The sequence below is a fragment of the Naegleria fowleri genome, assembly GCF_008403515.1.
Source record: "Naegleria fowleri strain ATCC 30894 chromosome Unknown tig3, whole genome shotgun sequence".
In the NCBI taxonomy this organism is placed as follows: Eukaryota; Heterolobosea; class Eutetramitea; order Acrasida; family Naegleriidae; genus Naegleria; species Naegleria fowleri.
The window spans coordinates 30,137-46,521 of NW_025407935.1; the positions used below are offsets into that span (position 1 = coordinate 30,137).

At 35.3% G+C, this 16,385-nt stretch overlaps 10 protein-coding genes across 10 annotated transcripts in view; 7 read left to right on the forward strand and 3 right to left on the reverse strand.

Annotated features, from left to right (window-relative positions):
- The window catches only part of FDP41_007331 (uncharacterized protein), a gene marked incomplete at both ends in the record, with an annotated part of 894 nt that extends 20 nt beyond the window's left edge, over window positions 1-874 (reverse strand). Inside the window, one exon of the mRNA XM_044711065.1 lies at window positions 1-874. This exon is cut by the window's left edge and continues 20 nt beyond it. Coding sequence (XP_044568867.1) covers window positions 1-874 — 874 coding nt within the window.
- Window positions 875-1,455: 581 nt separating this feature from the next.
- On the forward strand, window positions 1,456-2,865 carry FDP41_007332 (uncharacterized protein; the record flags this gene model as incomplete). Its single annotated transcript, XM_044711066.1, has 1 exon — window positions 1,456-2,865. The coding sequence occupies one exon, from the start codon at window positions 1,456-1,458 to the stop codon at window positions 2,863-2,865; it is 1,410 nt and encodes a 469-aa protein (XP_044568868.1).
- On the forward strand, window positions 2,813-3,301 carry FDP41_007333 (uncharacterized protein; the record flags this gene model as incomplete). The annotated part of the gene is made up of 1 exon (XM_044711067.1): window positions 2,813-3,301. One exon carries the CDS (start codon window positions 2,813-2,815, stop codon window positions 3,299-3,301), a length of 489 nt encoding a protein of 162 aa, XP_044568869.1.
- Window positions 3,302-4,056: 755 nt separating this feature from the next.
- Window positions 4,057-5,559, forward strand: FDP41_007334 (uncharacterized protein; the record flags this gene model as incomplete). The annotated part of the gene is made up of 1 exon (XM_044711068.1): window positions 4,057-5,559. The coding sequence occupies one exon, from the start codon at window positions 4,057-4,059 to the stop codon at window positions 5,557-5,559; it is 1,503 nt and encodes a 500-aa protein (XP_044568870.1).
- A 149-nt stretch (window positions 5,560-5,708) lies between these two features.
- On the forward strand, window positions 5,709-7,034 carry FDP41_007335 (uncharacterized protein; the record flags this gene model as incomplete). Its single annotated transcript, XM_044711069.1, has 1 exon — window positions 5,709-7,034. One exon carries the CDS (start codon window positions 5,709-5,711, stop codon window positions 7,032-7,034), a length of 1,326 nt encoding a protein of 441 aa, XP_044568871.1.
- A 532-nt stretch (window positions 7,035-7,566) lies between these two features.
- FDP41_007336 (uncharacterized protein) lies at window positions 7,567-10,041 on the forward strand (the record flags this gene model as incomplete). The annotated part of the gene is made up of 1 exon (XM_044711070.1): window positions 7,567-10,041. One exon carries the CDS (start codon window positions 7,567-7,569, stop codon window positions 10,039-10,041), a length of 2,475 nt encoding a protein of 824 aa, XP_044568872.1.
- Window positions 10,042-10,965: 924 nt separating this feature from the next.
- FDP41_007337 (uncharacterized protein) lies at window positions 10,966-11,862 on the forward strand (the record flags this gene model as incomplete). The annotated part of the gene is made up of 1 exon (XM_044711071.1): window positions 10,966-11,862. One exon carries the CDS (start codon window positions 10,966-10,968, stop codon window positions 11,860-11,862), a length of 897 nt encoding a protein of 298 aa, XP_044568873.1.
- Window positions 11,863-13,097: 1,235 nt separating this feature from the next.
- Window positions 13,098-14,243, forward strand: FDP41_007338 (uncharacterized protein; the record flags this gene model as incomplete). Its single annotated transcript, XM_044711072.1, has 1 exon — window positions 13,098-14,243. One exon carries the CDS (start codon window positions 13,098-13,100, stop codon window positions 14,241-14,243), a length of 1,146 nt encoding a protein of 381 aa, XP_044568874.1.
- A 262-nt stretch (window positions 14,244-14,505) lies between these two features.
- Window positions 14,506-15,449, reverse strand: FDP41_007339 (uncharacterized protein; the record flags this gene model as incomplete). Its single annotated transcript, XM_044711073.1, has 2 exons — window positions 14,506-14,792; window positions 14,849-15,449. The coding sequence occupies 2 exons, from the start codon at window positions 15,447-15,449 to the stop codon at window positions 14,506-14,508; spliced, it is 888 nt and encodes a 295-aa protein (XP_044568875.1).
- Window positions 15,450-15,483: 34 nt separating this feature from the next.
- On the reverse strand, window positions 15,484-15,882 carry FDP41_007340 (uncharacterized protein; the record flags this gene model as incomplete). Its single annotated transcript, XM_044711075.1, has 1 exon — window positions 15,484-15,882. The coding sequence occupies one exon, from the start codon at window positions 15,880-15,882 to the stop codon at window positions 15,484-15,486; it is 399 nt and encodes a 132-aa protein (XP_044568876.1).
- Between the last annotated feature and the right edge of the window lie 503 nt (window positions 15,883-16,385).

A 16,385-nucleotide genomic window follows, 5' to 3' on the forward strand; every position in this document is an offset into this window, starting at 1 on the left:
TAAATCCATGTCTGAAAATCGCGTTTTCTGGTACTACTATTGTCTTCAAATAGTTGAGATATTTTTGTGACAATTCAATGCAAGTTTCAGCACTGACAATTTCATTTCTTTTAAGGTGTAGTTGGGCTTTGTATAAATAAGCAAGCGGATCCATTGGAGACATTGCGAGAGCCTGTTGAAGATCTTTGTTGGCATTGTCGAAATCGCTGCTATCATTGTTTTTCCAACCTCTTTCCAAATAAACACGTCCTCTATAGCAGTAAAAATGTGTGAAAGAAGGATCTATTTCGAGACACAAAGTAAAATCTTGAATAGCCTTATCAAATAACCGATTGTTCAAATACAACAGTCCTCTAGCCATCAGAGCACGCGGAATAGATTCATCTCGTCGATCATAAAGATACCACAATTGATGAGCTCTATTGAAATATTCTTCTGCACATACATAATTTCCTTCTTGTTCGTACAGCATCCCCATATATGTCATTGGACTCGTATAGTTTGGACTTGTGTTAAGGGACTCTTGCAGGTATATTTTACCACGGTCTTTGTCGTTCAGGAATAAATATGTCAACCCCAAGTTGTACAAGGCACGACAATCGCAGGGATTGATTTCAATAGCCCTTGTTAGTAACTTTTTTGCCTCCTCGAACTGTCTATTAAATAGCGTAACAAATCCATGGAATCGTTGATAAAAGCTGGAATTTCTTAATATTTCCTCTTTGACATTGGGAGTCTTTGAATGATTCACAAGATAAGAAATGGTTTCGATAATATATTTCTCATTTTCAGAAAGGGAATCTTGATTTTTCGAAAGATATTCACGGGCATTCTTGTCATCTCCACCTGCCACCATAGTAATAAAATTGAGCATTGGAAATAGTTTCAATTCTTCGATAGATGTACCCCTGCACGAATGTACTCATAGAAATGAAGTAACAGTTCCTCCATTACTGTATAGCCGACCATGCGTTTTTGATGTTCCTTTTGAAGACAGCTGTAAATAAAATCATCCATTACGTTTTTGCGTAATGTTTCATTGTTAAAAATTTTGTTCTTGATTTCATCTTGTTCGAGTTGCTTGAACGGTGTATAAATGTCACCAGTAATAATTTGATAAAGTACCACACCAAAACTCCACACATCAACTCAGTTAAAACACTTTCAGGTGGCTTGTAGGAAATTCTCCAAAAATATATCCATTCGACGACAATACTCTTAATACTTTTTTTGAACTGTATTATCTTTTTCAACTTTTTCACATAAAAGAACTCGAACCGTGCCTTCAGGAAGGTCTTTTCAAGGTTGTAGGACCTTCAGATTTGAAAACACAGGCTGTACAGTGTTGTGTCGGGTTTTCAAATAGTTTTCAAATTTTGCAATCTGTCTACGCAATTCTTCTTCTTGTTCTTCAATCATAATGTGTCATTTTTTGAAATGACGCGACGCAAAAAAATGAACACAAATGAAGACGTTGTAATGAATAGTATCAACCAAACATTGATGACCCACTCAGAAGCTTTCGGAATCATCTTTAAACATATTGAGAATTTCTCAAAAACATTGGACGGATTATCTAACCACATCAATAATCGGAAACAAAAGGTAAAGTCAGTTAAATTAGTCTCCGACAGCAACCAACCAATTAAACCTAAACAACCTCTTCCTCCAAAAACAACACTCATAGAACAAACTCCATCCCCTGCACATCCTTATCGAACTGATGGACCATCAAACCAAATATCTAAAATCAAAAATATTACACATCCAACAAACAAATCGAAAATCAACAATCAAAATAAGACAACAAACTTCATCACCAACACAAACCTCACCAAACCAATTGAAACAAGCACAAACCTCATCAAACCAATTGAAACAACTTCAAAGCCCCAAAGTCAACCCCAGCTTCAATCTAAGAGCCCACCTATCAACACCAGCTTCAACCTGAATGAATCGCAATCGTCATACTTGCAAATAGCCAAGACAGCCAAGAACATTACATTTGATCCAACAAAAAAAACTCCGCAAATCAAATCCTACAATACAACAACAACCATGTACCCTCCTGCTAAAAGAGCTAAAACAATTAACTATTCTCACTGTGTATCTATTTACCTCAGTAAGCATATCGACTCAGACATCACTGAATTTATTACAGATGCAGTCAAAGAAAAACTTACATCATGGTACATACCTAACAACAAGACGCACGTACTCCAACTTGTCTGTAACAATCATGAAGATTATGTATCAACCTTGGGAATTTTAAACTCACAATCAACAAGAGACTCCAGTCCATTCAAATACGTTGTGACTCCTATGAATTTCTCACCAGCTGAACACACCCTCAAATATCATACTTCATCATATGACGAGATGATGAAGTATACTACACACATTATCAAAAATTTTTGGAAAAGAACTAATGGAGTTAAAGAAACTAATACCAGTTATGACAGAGTCCAAAAGCTTTATAAAATCAGAATAGCAGTTGAATCTCTTGAAGATAAAGAATATTTTATGGCAAGGAAATATTCTGAATACCGATCCATTGACCAGATCATAACAGAATCTAAGCTTAACTGCTCTTGCAATTTTTCATCCCTCTACACAGAGAAAGATATCAAAACTGCGATACAAAAGATGGTGGAAAAAAGCAACTGTGTCTTCCAATCAAACCACTTAGAGATTATTAACAAACCTAGCCCATATCGCCCTGGAGAGCATTATTATATAGCCAATTACAAAGCAACTAATGTTGCAGAATTGGAAAAAATTACAAAATTCCCAACAAGTATCACTCCACCAAATGGCACAAAACCAACCTCAAAAAACTCATATCTACAACCAAATATTTGGTAGAAAAATTCAAAAACAACAAGAAAACGAAGTGACTGGTGCAACCAATAATTTCCAATTCAATAATGACCTCTCAGCATTAGAAAAGAATCACAAATCACTTCAAGTAGAATGTACTGAAAACTCAATCAAACTGGAATCACATTCTAAACAAATACAAAACATCACCAATACACTAACAGACCACACAAAATCCATACAGACCATTTTTGAAAAACTCAACGAAATAGCTTCCAAAATGGAAAATATTGAATTACATTTGACAAAACCGTACCATCAATTAATTCATGAATCCAAGGATGATGTAGAAGATGAAGATGATGAATCTTATCACCCAAAACCAAATGAAAATAGTGATGATGAAATGGAATATGACGAAGAAGAAGATATAGTAGAACCTAGAAGAGGTGATAAACCTCTTGGAAATAAGAACAATTAAGTCACCAAAATGTAATTTGAAAATTGGCTGTTTTAACTGCAACGGGCTCATAAAGACAGCCACAAAAGAAATATTGACAAATGAAATCAAAGGGATGTGCTACAATCATAACATCCAAATCATGTCAATTACTGAAACACACTTAAAAACATATGAAGATCAAAAAGAAGCCTATAACAAAGGGAATGGAAGTATCTTCTTTAATTCACTATTTGGAGCAAGAAAAGCTCAAAAGGGAACAGCTCTCTTCCATATTCTTAACAACAAAAGAAAACGATTCATATCCAACGAAAATCTAATACAAGGAAAACTTCAATGGACAAGGTTTTTCTCTAGAAACAAACCTATTAACATCATTACGGTTTATGCTTCATCTGATGGTGAAGATGATGATGAAATAATCAACATTATTATTCACCTTCTACTAAAATGTGAAAATGAATTCAACATTGTGCTAGGAGATTTCAATATCAACACAAGGAAACCACAAAATTCGAGAGAAAAAAGAATGGAAAGAACTTATTGAGTGTTTCCAACTCAAAGAACTAATCATCCCAGAGAATTACACATACGTCAGAAAAGTCATCAACTCAGTTCAAAAATCACGACCTGATCATATCTTCGTTTCTAACAACATCAGAATAATCAGAGAAGTTATTTTGCCACCAATATCCAAAAATGATCATCTACCGTTCTATATTGACATTGAGTTCGAAACAGACTATTGTTGGAGAAACTTCATCTCTAGGAAAGATATGAATCAAATCTCAACAACATTGAACGAATCACACTATGATTCATTTGATGCACTTCAGAAAGACATATCAGAAATGGTTAACAAATTTTCTTTCAAAGACGATAAGACCAATCTCAAATACATTAACACAATCAATAAGAAAGAAATCAAAACCAAAGAAATAGAACTCCTCCATCTTGTAACACAAGGAAAAGGTCAAAATATCGAGGAAATTGAAAAACTAAGAAATAATATCAAAGTACTATACAAGGAAACTGGAGCTGATATCAAAGCAAAACTAAGTGAAAATTTCAACAAACATGACAGCTCAATGATTTACCAGTTTGACAAACATCTAAAAGAAAAATCAATAGATTGGAAAAATATCCAATTCTCTGAAGAAGAAATTGTGCATCATTTTGAAACAAAATTTACCTCAGTATCCAAATCATCAGACTTTGAAAATCCACCATCAACCGTCAAGAAAGGACCGAAAATACCACAAATAAGCCTTAAAACAATTAAAGAGGCGATATCGAGAATGAAGTCCAACACACCCGGTCTAGACTCAATATCCTTCCAAATTATACGTAATCTCAAAGACGAACATCTACAACTTATTGCTGACCAATTTGAAAACTGCATTCAACAAGGTAATATCCCTGAAGAATGGAAATCTGGTTGGGTTAAATTACTCCCTAAAAGAGACATTCAAAAACTAAATGATATTAGACCCATAACCATTCTCCCAATATATTACAGAATACTTTTCAACATAATTGCATACGAATTAAGACAATGGGCTTCCAAACACATCAACTTAAGGCAACAAGCATTTATTTCACACAGAAACACAATGAATCACGGATTATTACTTTCATCTCTAGCCAAAAAGAACAAGTCGTCATTCCTTTTGGTAAACTTAGACATCGAAGGCGCCTATGATTCCGTTGAAGATCATATCATTGAAAAAGCTCTCACTCATTGTAAGTTTCCAGATGAGTTGAAAACTTTTATACTAAACTCATACAAGAGTCAAATATTACAGCTAGAAATTGATCACCATCTCTCTAGACCATTCACAAAAACAAGAGGAATACCACAAGGATGCCCTTTAGCTCCTCTTATATATGATTGTATTACTCAACTCATCATTGACAAATGCATACAACAATGGAAAATTTCAATCAAACCAACCAAGCTTAATATTAACGATATTGGTTTGCTCTGCTTTGCTGATGACATTAATTTAGTTTCAAACAGATACTGCAATTATAACGAAAGACTTGATAATATCTCTAAATGGCTCGGCCAATTAAGTCTAAAAATTAATCCTTCAAAATCCATGGCAACCACTCTCCCAACTAAAAGCAAAATGAAGCCAATGATAGACGGTACTATTATACCAAGATTCAAAAACCTTCGAGTACTTGGACACTATCCTTGGGATGACTCTACTTTAAATGAAGATATTGAAAAAGAATCCTCCAATTTCAACTCTCACTCAAATATATTCCACTGAAAAGAATGGAGATAACAAACATTAAGAAAGTAATTTTTGCCAAATGCACTAGCTTATTTACACACATTTTACGAACAAATTACATTCCTGAATCACTTGTTGATAGAATTAACATTGAAGTAAGAAAAGCAATAAGAAAGAAAATTTTCATGCATAATGCTAGTCCAACAAACTATTTTCACCTCCCAATCACCTATGGCGGACTTGGTATTCCAAGATTCGATATCTTTGCAGATGAAATTCGAATCAAAACAGCCCTGTATCTTATTAACAATGATAATGAACTTCTTAGAGAAGTATATTCAGAAGGAATCAAACACGAAAATTCGATTTTTAAGGAAATGAACAGATCAATGAAGAAATACAAGATCAGACCTCAACAATTTAACAATGACGAAATCTTTCCAAAACTCAAAGGAAAGAATTTTACTATTTACACTGACGGATCAAATCTCAACAACTCAACAGGTTTCGGCTTTACCGCCAAAGTTAACAATTCCCAAGAAACCCAAGATTTCTCATACAAAATTAACAGCGAATACTCACATAACGTTGCTGAATTATCAGCAATACTCACATCACTAAAGATACTTCCACCTAAATCTAAGGCAAAAATTCACACAGATAGTGAAATATCCATCCACGTTTTGAAAAACAAAGCCTATAACGGAATTTTTAACTGCTTCAAGCATGAATATCAACAGGTCATTCAACAATCCAATCTAAATATTCAACTAATCAAAGTTAAAGGTCATGTCAACAAAGGAAACATCAAAGCTGACGAATTAGCTAAGAAAGGAGCTCAAGAGCACAACTATTTTGACATTAAGAAGCTATTTTCGAACCAAACCATCCTTGCCACATCTAATACCATTATTTTCGACATCAAAAAATCCATACAAAAGAAAAGATATGATGTAATGTTTAGCCAATTTGATAGAGATAATTCCAGTCTACACCTTACCAAGAACTGGTCATCTATCAATCTAAAATTCATCAAATCTAAAATTGACACAAATACTAAGTGGTCAATCTGGAGAAACTTAACAAGCAACCATATCAAACAACATAAGGAAAGACAATGCGCTCACTGTAAATGCCCCGGAACTCTAAAACATTTCATATACTATTGCCCTAATACTCAATGCTTTAGGGATTTTTTCTACACTAAATTCCTAGATATTACATCAATGCAATGTATCCTCAACGATTATCAAGAATCAAGATACTGTGAAAGAAGGAAAGTTTTCATTATTCATCATGACGGAGTAATGATTCGAGATACTCAAATGCCCAACTTTAAAAATTTACCAAATATTTACCAAAATTGGCCTGAAATCCAAACAATTCTCACCCTACTAGTTGGTAAATGTCACACCAAGTATTATGAAAACTCAAGGTTTAAAAAACCAATTCAAAAACAAACCCCAATCCTCACGGATTTACCAGCACCAGTGGTGCTAACAATAAACTAATTAGATTTTTTTGAAATGACACGGAATTGTTTCAGTCTATTATTATTTCAATGATGGATAAGTTTCGCTTTCACATATAAGTACGGAACTTAACCTGCAAAAACCGCGTGAAATATGACACGGAATAAATATCAGTCATCTTTTTGAAACTAGTAATTGCAAATTTCATCATCATGGTTGTTGTTATCAAAAATTTTCTTTTCATTTTCGCTGCTTCATTACATGAAAGATAATCCAAAATCAGCTCTTCATCGTGTTGGAACGAAAAGATCTCTTCGGGATAAATATTCGGATCAAGGAGAGAGTTTTTTTAATTTAATAAAAATTAAAATTAATTTATTTGAACATCTATCAACATTCACTGTGAAAAATTCTCAAAAGATCCATTAAGGTAAGTTGATTCCATCCTTGTTTGGAAGATTCACTTTTAGGAAAATTCCAGAACAACAGACACACCCAACAAAAAGAAAATTTTGATCGACTTTGCCCAAAAAAAATCGCCGCTTTTGAAGAAGATCATCATCATCGCCCCATGCCCGAAGCAGCCTCGGCAAGTGCACCACCGTCGTCGTCTTCATCTTCCAATAAGGAGATTCCTCTTGGTCCTTCTCCTGCTTCCGAACAACCGCAACAAGAATATGCTGAGAAAGCATTATTAGATCACTTGTTGGAGCAAAGAAAGATTCATAACAAGGCCGGATTGTCCTTATCCGTGCTTCCAATTATTTTCGCATTGACTTTTTGTCCCCATCCAAAGTATTGGCTCTTTCTTTGTATCTCAGCGGGGGAAATTGCTTTTCAAATATCATTGAATGCCATTGTTCCGAATACTCTGAAAGGATTTGTTTCCACCAACATTTTACGAATTGTTGGGATGATTCTTGTTCAACTTTTGGTCTACACAATTTTTGGTCCTTTCTTTCCTTATCATGTACTTTCTACATTTAAAATTCTCATCACCACAAAGAATTTTTGCTTTAATTTGAAGCTCATGTTGTTTGCAGGATTCTCACTGATTTTTGGAGCTTGTACTGCAATGATTATTTCCTTTCGGATTTGGAAACACAATCTGCATCAAGAGGAAATCAGTCTCTTTTATTCAAAGCTATCAGAAGTGTTTATTTTACAGTGTGGTGTCACTCTAGGCGCCTATTTATTCTCTGACGCTTTGTCCAGAACGAATCGAGAATTCACGAGACAACAAGTAGAAATTACGAAAGAAAAGGTAAAAAGCTCTGAAAAATCTAAATTCATCGCCAATTTGAGTCATGAAGCAAGGAATCCTCTTCAATGCATTATGGGAAGTTTACAAGTGCTACATCACCAATTCGAAGGAGAACAGTGTTTACAAAGTTGTAAGCATTGCTTCCTTAAAAATGCATCCATTTCTGAAACTTTGGAAGATATTAAGGAAAATGCAACGTTGCTCTTGCACATATTTTCTTCATCCTTACAAATGAGCTCTCTTGAAATTGGTTCAATAATCATCAATTCTGAACCGTTTTCAATTGTATCTCTGGTGGATTCATTGGTGAGTGTTTTTTCACATCTTGCTCACGAAAAGAAAATTGTATTGCATGCGTTTTGCAATGTTTCTCAATTACCGTCAATAGTAAAAGGGGACTCGATTAGGATCAGCCAGATTTTGATGAATCTGATTTCGAATGCTATTAAATACACAAAACAGGGATTTGTGAGAGTGAATTGCTGTGCTGCGACGGATCAAGATTTAAAAGATTGGGATAATGAAAGGATCTCTCAATCAACTGACCATTCCTCAGGAACAATTTTTGTGAAATTGGAATGCATAGATACGGGGTGCGGTATTTCGCAGGATCAACTACATAGCCTATTCCAACCCTTTCACATAATTGAAAATCATGAGGATGTTCGATTAGGTTTTGAGCAATACTTTATGCAATCAGGGAATATAAACAAATTGGGCGATGGAGGAAGCAGTTTAATATATACTAATAGAAATGGACTTGGCTTGAGCATTGCAAAGCTTCTAATTAACAAAATGAATGGGCATATTAGTGTTAAAAGTGTTGTCAACAAAGGAACCACCATGACTATAATTTTACCACTAGAAAGAGTCAACGAAGTCGATGAGCATACGTTAACTATTCCCAACAATCAAGATGCAGAAATGAAAAGTGCAAAAACAGTATGGATTATTGACAAGGATGAATACTTTAGAGATGTTTTGAAATGTTATCTTAAACTGTTTAACCAATTCAGCGAGATATTAGAGTTTGACAGCATCCAAAACCTTTCCTCATTACTCAAGTCATCATCTCCTGATTTTTTATTTCTTGAGGAGACAGAGTTTGAACATGTACGAAATAAGTTTCCCACCCTTAATTTCGTTCTAACCTGCGAGAGAGGAGCAAGACGACATTATTTGGAACATCGATATCTTGCAAAGCCAGTGAGATTTAATGAACTTCGAGAGACATTACTAACGTTGCCGAATGGTGGGTGTGTTAGTTCCGGAAAAAACAAAGATGAGGCGAATCAAGATGAACACTCTAACAAAGAATTAAGTCATAAATCTGACATGTCATTTGATGAATATTCTGTGTTGCTTGCAGATGATAATGAAATTAACAGAAAAGTACTCGATAGAATGATGAAAATTATTGGTTTTAAGGACATTGATCTCGCAAAGGACGGTATGGAATGCTTTGAGAAATACAAACAAAAATCATATGATCTTATTCTATTAGATTGTGTCATGCCAATAATGAGGTATGTACAGCATGCGTTTGAAAACGAAATGAATTTTTCGATTTTCATTAGTGGAAAAGAAGCATGTGAGATGATAAGAAGAGTAGAAAAAAACCAAGGCAACCACATCAAAACAGCAAAAATTGTTGCAGTTACAGCAAATACATGGGAACAGAAAGAGCATTTGCTAAATCAAGGGTTTGATGAAGTTGCATATAAACCCATTATCTTAGACAGTTTCAAACAACTACTGGTGAAAGTTCTAAAGAGCCAATGATGAGGGCGTTGCCAAAATGATTTCAGTTATTTCAAATAATAGTTGTTCATTTGAGTTGAATTTAGATCCAACATGAACACTCTTTAATTATGGTGCCTGTTATGAGTACCCTTTTGGGCATCTTTTTGAAGGAAACTCTTTTTGAAAATAATTGCAAAAGAATTTTTGCATCTCTACAAGGAAAATGATTACTAGATGTTGATAAGGCCACTCATGAAAAGCTGGTGTATCAATTCAGTTTCAAAGAATTCCTAAATTCCGTTTTCATGAAAGCAATAATTTCAGCAAATCCTATTAGAATGCGTCATCAATGTACTGACTTGATGACATTATTAAAAAACAGGTTGATTTTGGATGTTTAGCAAGAAAATCGGCTCTTGAACATCTGGGGTTTAAAAAAAAACAAAACCTACATTTTATAAACAAACGTCCAACATTGAAATACAGAGACTCGATACAAAATTGTTATTAGAAGAAATACAGTTGATGATAAACAACACGGATTCGAAAAATTCCTCAAGTGCATTGAGGGCAAGTAGTTTTGGGTCTTTGGGCAAAAAAATGCTGCAACATGATGATAATGAGGGAAGCATGTGTTTCAAAGTCTCCTCCATCGACTTACAAAATTTTGCCAATTTCAACGAACAACAGGTTATTAAGATTCTTTTCGAGAGCTGGTTCGACAACAGAAATGCTTCACCCTTTTTCTGGTTTTTGTTCGGGGTCGTTTCTGAACATGGTCGTTAATTATATAGAGATGGAGGAATATCGTATGCTAATGAGCAAATAATAAGCATGTTTATGGATAATATGTCTACTGTATTAAACTTCACTTGTAGGGCCATAGTTTTATGGGTGAATGATAGGATACTTCTAAAACAAAAACCTAAATGGGACGACAAAAATACACAACCCCCTCTCTTTATGAATATCGAGCACTTCAAGCGTTTGTTCGCTGTATCTGGAATACAAAGACCTGCTGAAGCTGTTTTGAAAAGATTACTAAATAACTATATTCATCGCTTTCATGCTGTGTCTTCTCCTGAGAGTGCTTTCGAATTGTATGATTTTTTCAACAATCTTCCTGCAACAACAACCAAAGATAAACTTGAGTATGACTATGGTATAAGATTGAATGACCTTTACGATCCAACTTTTAATGCCAATATTATAACAGGAGCAGATAAAACTGGCGCACCAATATTGGCCAAAATATTGATGAGTTCAGAAGTACGAATGACCAAGGATCTTGATTTGGAGAATTCTCTTGTACCTGGTATCGTTCAAACTAAGATTTGCTCAGTATCATTAGAAGGAAAGGATTACACGAACCAATTTTCAGATGGAAAATATTATTGCCTAATAATGCCACATTATCCAAGAAGTTTAGCTCTTTTGGCAAACCTTCTTACTTCAGAAACATTATTAGAAGAGGGAAAGAAAATCTTGAAAGCACTCGAATATATTCATGTCAAACCAGCTAATATTTTTGTTAGCACTAATGGAGAGTGGTTTCTTGGAGATTTTGGTTCGTGTGTGAAAATTGGAGAAACAGTGGTATCATGTTCAGAAGCGTATCTTCCCTTCAATGGAGTTGGAAGAGAAAAAGCAAGAGTTGGATTTGATTTCTTCATGTTAGCAGTTAGTTTGGTTGTTCTTTTGATTGACCTGAAACAGATTATGCACGACAACATTTTGTCCATTAATATTAGCAAGCTCAACAAGGCAATTGACTCAATTTCTTGCGAGCCATTGAAATTCTTTATTCTCAAGGCTGATCTAGGACAAGACTGTGAATCAAAATTTTCTATTCAGTTATGATTAAAGCTGCAGTAGTTCCTCGATTGAAGCCGAGCGGGAATGGCCCGTCATTGTAGAGAGGTCTTTGCTTCTTCTTAAATTACATGGCAATGCTGCGATCGAAAAAGTTCAGTTGCAACGACAGACGTGACGATGCTTCTAATAATAATATGTGAATCCCATACACAACACGAAACAATGATCATCCCATTAAATTGTCACCGTTGTCTTGAACTGTAGTCCCGATAAGAAAAGTCCTCTCCAATTTAATTGGACCAGCTCTGAACTTTCAAACCTCTACATTTATTGTGATTCCTCTGAAAATTCAGAAAAACCAATTTCTTTATACAAATCAATCAAATCAGCATACACATAATTGGACCAAAACTTGTTATATGCTCGCTTGTATTCTCTCAATTGTTCTTCTTCCGATAAATGATGAACCGGAAGAGGTTCTTGTGCAGCTGACTTTATCCAAAGGTATTTATAATTTTCAAGTTGTGTTTGTATGGATGAAGAAGAAGAATTTGTGGAGGATATAGTTTCATCACTACTGATTGATGATCCGGTCAAGTTATGATTCGTCATTGTTACTATTCGGTGTTGTTGGAAGGAGAAAAAATATGTAGGGGTGGTGGTGGTGACGGTTTGGTGAACGCCGTGTTCTCGGTTTGATGTGTTGTTTTTTTTGTGCGTGATTGGAGGAATCGCGGTTCATTTTTTGGGGTTTACTTAAAAAGGCTATCGCTGATGACGTGCATGAAAAAAGTAAGTAAAAGGAATTCCTCCATCCTTTCCATCGCAGCGAATGAATAACTCGAATTGGAAAGTCAGGTATGATTTATTCACATTCAAATGCAATTCCGGCACATCACGTTGAATTTTTCACATTTCATTCTTGTTATATGGTAAACATTTCATCGATTCTCAACAAAATACCATAAAAGCACAATTACCTGCAAGGTGAATTTAGGTGAGTGGTTGCAAATTCAAGAGAATTAAAGAAATGACTTTCCAGCTCAAGAAACCTTTCACTTTGTTTAACCACTCGGGATAATTCGAAATGTATCACAATCGGGATGAAAAGCAACACATCCAAATGGTTTCAAAGGACAAGCTCCTGTGTTAGGAATTCCTTAAATCCAAGAGAAGCATTTAAGTAATAACCCTGAATCACCTTGCATTTCCAAAAACATTGAAAAAAACAACAACAAATATATTCACCACCATTAACTGTTGAACTCTAATCACACACCATGATTGCATCCCTTCATTATCATCACCCAGAAGTGTTGTCCATTCCATATATCCCTTCATCCACGAGAAGAGAGGAAAATGAACTATTACTTCTGAAAGAGAATCTTCCGTTCGTGTCCATTCTTCTTTCATTTCACAAGTGGTTGCTATCAAAGGTGAGAAGAGAGTTCTTTGTGTTTTACTTACACTGCAAGAACGATTTTAATATTACGATATATCCTTCGGTTGCATTTGCATTGTCGTGTCGTGTGAGTGCTTTGATTTCAATGTATTTGAGTCCAGAGAGAGGTTCATTCGAAGGGTTTGCGTCCTTGTCTCATAGTTTACTATTTTTGGCAATGAACTTTTTATCCCTAATTGGATTTTTAATTTTTGCCGTGTTCTTTGTCTATCCATTTACCATGTCCAATCAAATGGATGGAGTCGAGGAAGATCGACTCAATGAGAAAACTTATCGACCTCTCGTCTCTGGTGAGACTTCTTTAGAAGAAACCAAAATTCGATGGGCGTTTGCATGCACCATTTACTTGGCCATGAGTGCATCTCACCATCTCTTTTGGTATGGTCTGGTGTGGACTCTTGCGTATGTTCTTCATAATCATTGTGGATTTGCCAAGAATTGGTTTTTCAAGAATTTGTCAAACACCATCGGTGTTGTCTGCATGATTATTCCTTATTGGCATATTTTGAATGGATTTCATGACAACGACCACACCGTAAAGATGATGGTCTATATTATTGCGTTGACCTTCCTAATGACCATCGATGCTCAAGATTTTCGAGACTTGGAAGGAGATGCCATGTCTGGTCGAGTGACACTTCCAATTTTGTTAGGTTCCTATTCAAGAGTAGTCTTTTTAGCTAAAAGTATTGCAGCAGGAGTGTTTTACTTTGTTGCCATGTTGAAACTTTGTCAATGGTATTCTGTGAGATTTGAATATGAATGGATTTTTAGAGTGTACTGTTTAATCACACCACTGCAGTTCATTGGCATGTCCATTGGTTTCATGATGAATGGCAATTTGACAAGTGACTCTGAAAAGAAGAGATATTACGACGATCGTATTTACAAACTCTTGTTTACTTCGTGGTATGGAATTCAATTACTTGGCCTTCCAATCATGCACGCGTTGGTGTTCCAATAATAAATTAATTTGTTTTTCTTTCTTTTGTTAAACTTGTAAATTTTCACAACAGGTTAATTGGAAAGTACAATTTCTTTACCAGCCCGAGCACTCGAAATTTCGTATTTTTAATGAAATTAGTGAGCAAACTTGCATTCGAATTCAGTCAGAAAAAAACCAGTCGCAAAATCAGTAAATTCCACATTTTCATACTGATTCCGAAAAATCAAGATGAATTTTAAGGGAGAAAATGTTTTTGTTTATTTATTTTATTACAAAGCAATCAAGTTCGGCCATTATTTGTGAGTATTGAAAATGTTGCTCCACTGGCGAGTGGTTTCCTTGATTTCCGTGTGCTGGTATATGAAGGAAGCTCTTGTTCCAATTCTCGTTGAATCCTTTTCATATTGAATTGGAGATCATGATTAATGTCGACAATTCTTTCATACTTCTTTTTCAATTCTTCAAATTCATGGATCGTTGGAATGGTGGAATGTGAGCCCACTGAAGAGGAGAAGACTGGAGTCAAAACATCAGTTTGAGAAGAGAGTATTGTGGTGTTGGTCGGGTCTTTCTGAAATGATGAAGAAGCCAAGGCTTGAGATTGCACTGACGGTTGTACTGACGGTTGAAATTGCATTGCATTGGTGGTTGAGATTGCATGGATTGAGGCAATACCACTTCAGACAGATCTTTTTGAGTGGAGAATGCAGGCACGACCATATCTTTTTGAGAGGCAAAGATCATGGACAAGGGATCCTTTTGAATCACAGTAGAAGAATTCAACACATCCATATAGCAGGCTGCAGAATTATTCTGCTTGAACAAATCATTTTCAACAGAAGGTAATACTAATTGGTTGGTGTTTGCATTGAAAAAGTTTTGAGATGTGATTAATGGTTCACTCTTATCCCACACCATACACTCCATACTCCATTCATGCAACGAGTTTACATGAAACTCGTCGGGAAGAGATGTGACCAGTTTCATGGCTTCTGGTAAGACTTTTGTAATGGTAACAATTAAGCAGTCTGACTTTTGTGCATTCAACGCCGGATTGGTGGTGGCATTGGCAACATGAATGAGCTGGGACTCTTTTCTACTTCCTAAACAAATCGAACGAACGTGAGAAGGATTACATGTCACTTTTTCAGTGGTAGAAAGAACATGATTCTCAATAAACACTTTCAGCTGGAGGTTATTTAGGATCTGTTGCAACACCGTCATGATGGTCTCATATTGTGGGTAATTAGTGAGACAGTCAATCAATTGTTGCTTTGTTTTTAAAGCCTTTTTTGATTTCCAATGGAGGTGGTAATTGACCGGACTCATCTTGCAATGTTTCGTCCTTCAACCGAGCACTGACATTCTCCAGAATGAGTCTGATGTGCGGAACAGTGACATCAGGCAAATCAGTCTTCTTCTTTGATGACCTTTTCTTTTGATTCTTGGTTACTGAAGTGGAAGCCTCAGTTTGACTGTTCTTGGATTTCAATAGCTGAAGAACTTGCTTTACAGAATTATAGTGTTCAGCTTTAAGGACTTCCACTTCCTTTGGGGTATGTTTCTTCTTCTTACGTTTAATAAGGTCAACTGAAGATGATTTCAACCGTTTCTTCTCGTGAGAAGAAGAGCCTTGTTTATTTGATTGTTGAGACATGTGTTGTAAAGTGGTAAGAGAAAAGAACTTGAGTTTTTTTTTTCTGAAAATGTTGATTACATCAAGTCATTTCCATGAAACGAGTAAGAACTTTTCATTTTCAATTTGAAAAGGGTGATTATTTTCATGCTCAAGAATTTGGTCATGGTCTCGTGACCAGTAAAAAGGATGGCTTGTATCACGTTAAAAGTTTAGACTCGAATCAAGTCAAAATATTGGATGAAATGCCAAAAAACGCCATACCATGTTTCCAAGTTTGTGGTAAATTTAAACAAGTTCATAGGAATGACTTGTTCTTGATTTAAACAATACCAAGTTTGTGTTGAGTATGAAAATTTTTTCAAAGACTCAACCAAACTCATTAATTGTTACAATCGAACATTCCTACCCTTCACTACATTCAGAACAATTCATGAATCAAGGAAAGTTGGTATTACTTGACCCAATTGAACACAAGGTGTCATGGTCATCGTCAAGGTAAGCATTGAATCATTGATGATCAG